Source organism: Austrofundulus limnaeus, unplaced genomic scaffold, assembly GCF_001266775.1.
Source record: "Austrofundulus limnaeus strain Quisiro unplaced genomic scaffold, Austrofundulus_limnaeus-1.0 Scaffold114, whole genome shotgun sequence".
In the NCBI taxonomy this organism is placed as follows: Eukaryota; Metazoa; Chordata; class Actinopteri; order Cyprinodontiformes; family Rivulidae; genus Austrofundulus; species Austrofundulus limnaeus.
In genome coordinates, this window is record NW_013952516.1 from 1,527,603 (window position 1) to 1,528,734 (window position 1,132).

The following is a 1,132-nucleotide window of genomic DNA, read 5'->3' on the forward strand; positions in this document are numbered from 1 at the left end:
GCATGAGCGCAGGTGATGGGGGAGGAGATGAAGAGGGAGATGATGAACATTCCTCCTGTCCAGGGATTGTCACAGCCGTAAACCTGCCCTATCCCCACAGGCACTGACCTGAACAGCTGAAGAAAAGACAAAGATRTTTGAAAAGGTTAAAGTCACGAGCGTGTTAATGTGGAGCATTGTTATTAGGCCCCCCAACTGACCTTTGCGACGTTGATTTCAGCCCAGGTGATGTTTGGGAACTCGGAGCGCGGCTGGATGAGCACCTGGGGGAAGTGGTTGTTGTAGTGTCCGGTGGCGACCATGTGGAGACACACCAGGATGTTGAAGGGCAGCGTGAAGACGGGCAGATCCCAGCGGCTGTTAATGGATGCCAGGGCACTGGACACAATGGGACTAAAACACAACAATGCAGAACATCATCAGCTGTGTTAAACTGTCATGATCTGTGTTTTTGCTTTAGTTTTCTAGTGTTTTCTGTTCCCCAGTTTTCCTTTCCCTGCTGTTTTACCTCCAGCCCCGCCCACGCACACCTGATCCCTCTTATGTCTCCCCAGGTGTTTCTRATTGTCCCTTAATTTGTCTGCTTTATTTTCTGAGGCTTGTCATTCGTGTTTGTCCGTTCATTGTGCTGGTTCCCCAGTCAGTTTGGTTGTCTCTGTGTTTGCTACCTGAGATCTCTCCCTGTAAGTACTTTGAGCTGCCTCGTCAGCCTTTTCGTTTATTTAATAAAACCTTTTTGTTACTTTTTGGATCTCTGCCTGCTCCCTGGGTCATTCTGCACACAACAGAGGTGATTGCTCTAAGACTGCCAGGGAAGCTCAGCTTCCCCTAAAATGTAAAAAATAAAAGATCAAAAATATACTGTTGTGAGTACATATCATCGACTAAATATGCGCTACAACGCACTCAACTTTTGTTCAGAATCAGCTTCTTCTTATCACTGGTAACGACGCGGCTTTCCTCTCCCTCATTCCCGCAGCTTCACGGTGCTTTAAACAGTACTGGAAGCTCAGCTTCCACAGAGCTCATTAGCGATGCAAAGACTGCAGCGAAACGAGACGAGTCACTGGATAAATGCTGGGCTTTGTCCCGCCCATCGGACGCTGAGCGTCTCTGAGGGTCTATGGGGAAG

The 1,132-nt window shown here is 48.3% G+C and overlaps 1 protein-coding gene across 1 annotated transcript in view; it reads right to left on the bottom strand.

Moving 5' to 3' along the window:
• Nucleotides 1–781, bottom strand: part of LOC106521753 (urea transporter 2) — a 3,969-nt gene extending 3,188 nt beyond the window's left edge. The window contains exons 1-2 of the mRNA XM_014014456.1: nt 201–781; nt 1–116 (exon numbers count right to left, since the gene is read on the bottom strand). The exon at nt 1–116 is cut by the window's left edge and continues 1 nt beyond it. Of these exons, the coding sequence (XP_013869910.1) occupies nt 1–116; nt 201–302 (218 nt within the window). The 5' untranslated portion in view covers nt 303–781. The remainder of the gene's footprint in view (nt 117–200) is intronic.
• Nucleotides 782–1,132: the final 351 nt, after the last annotated feature.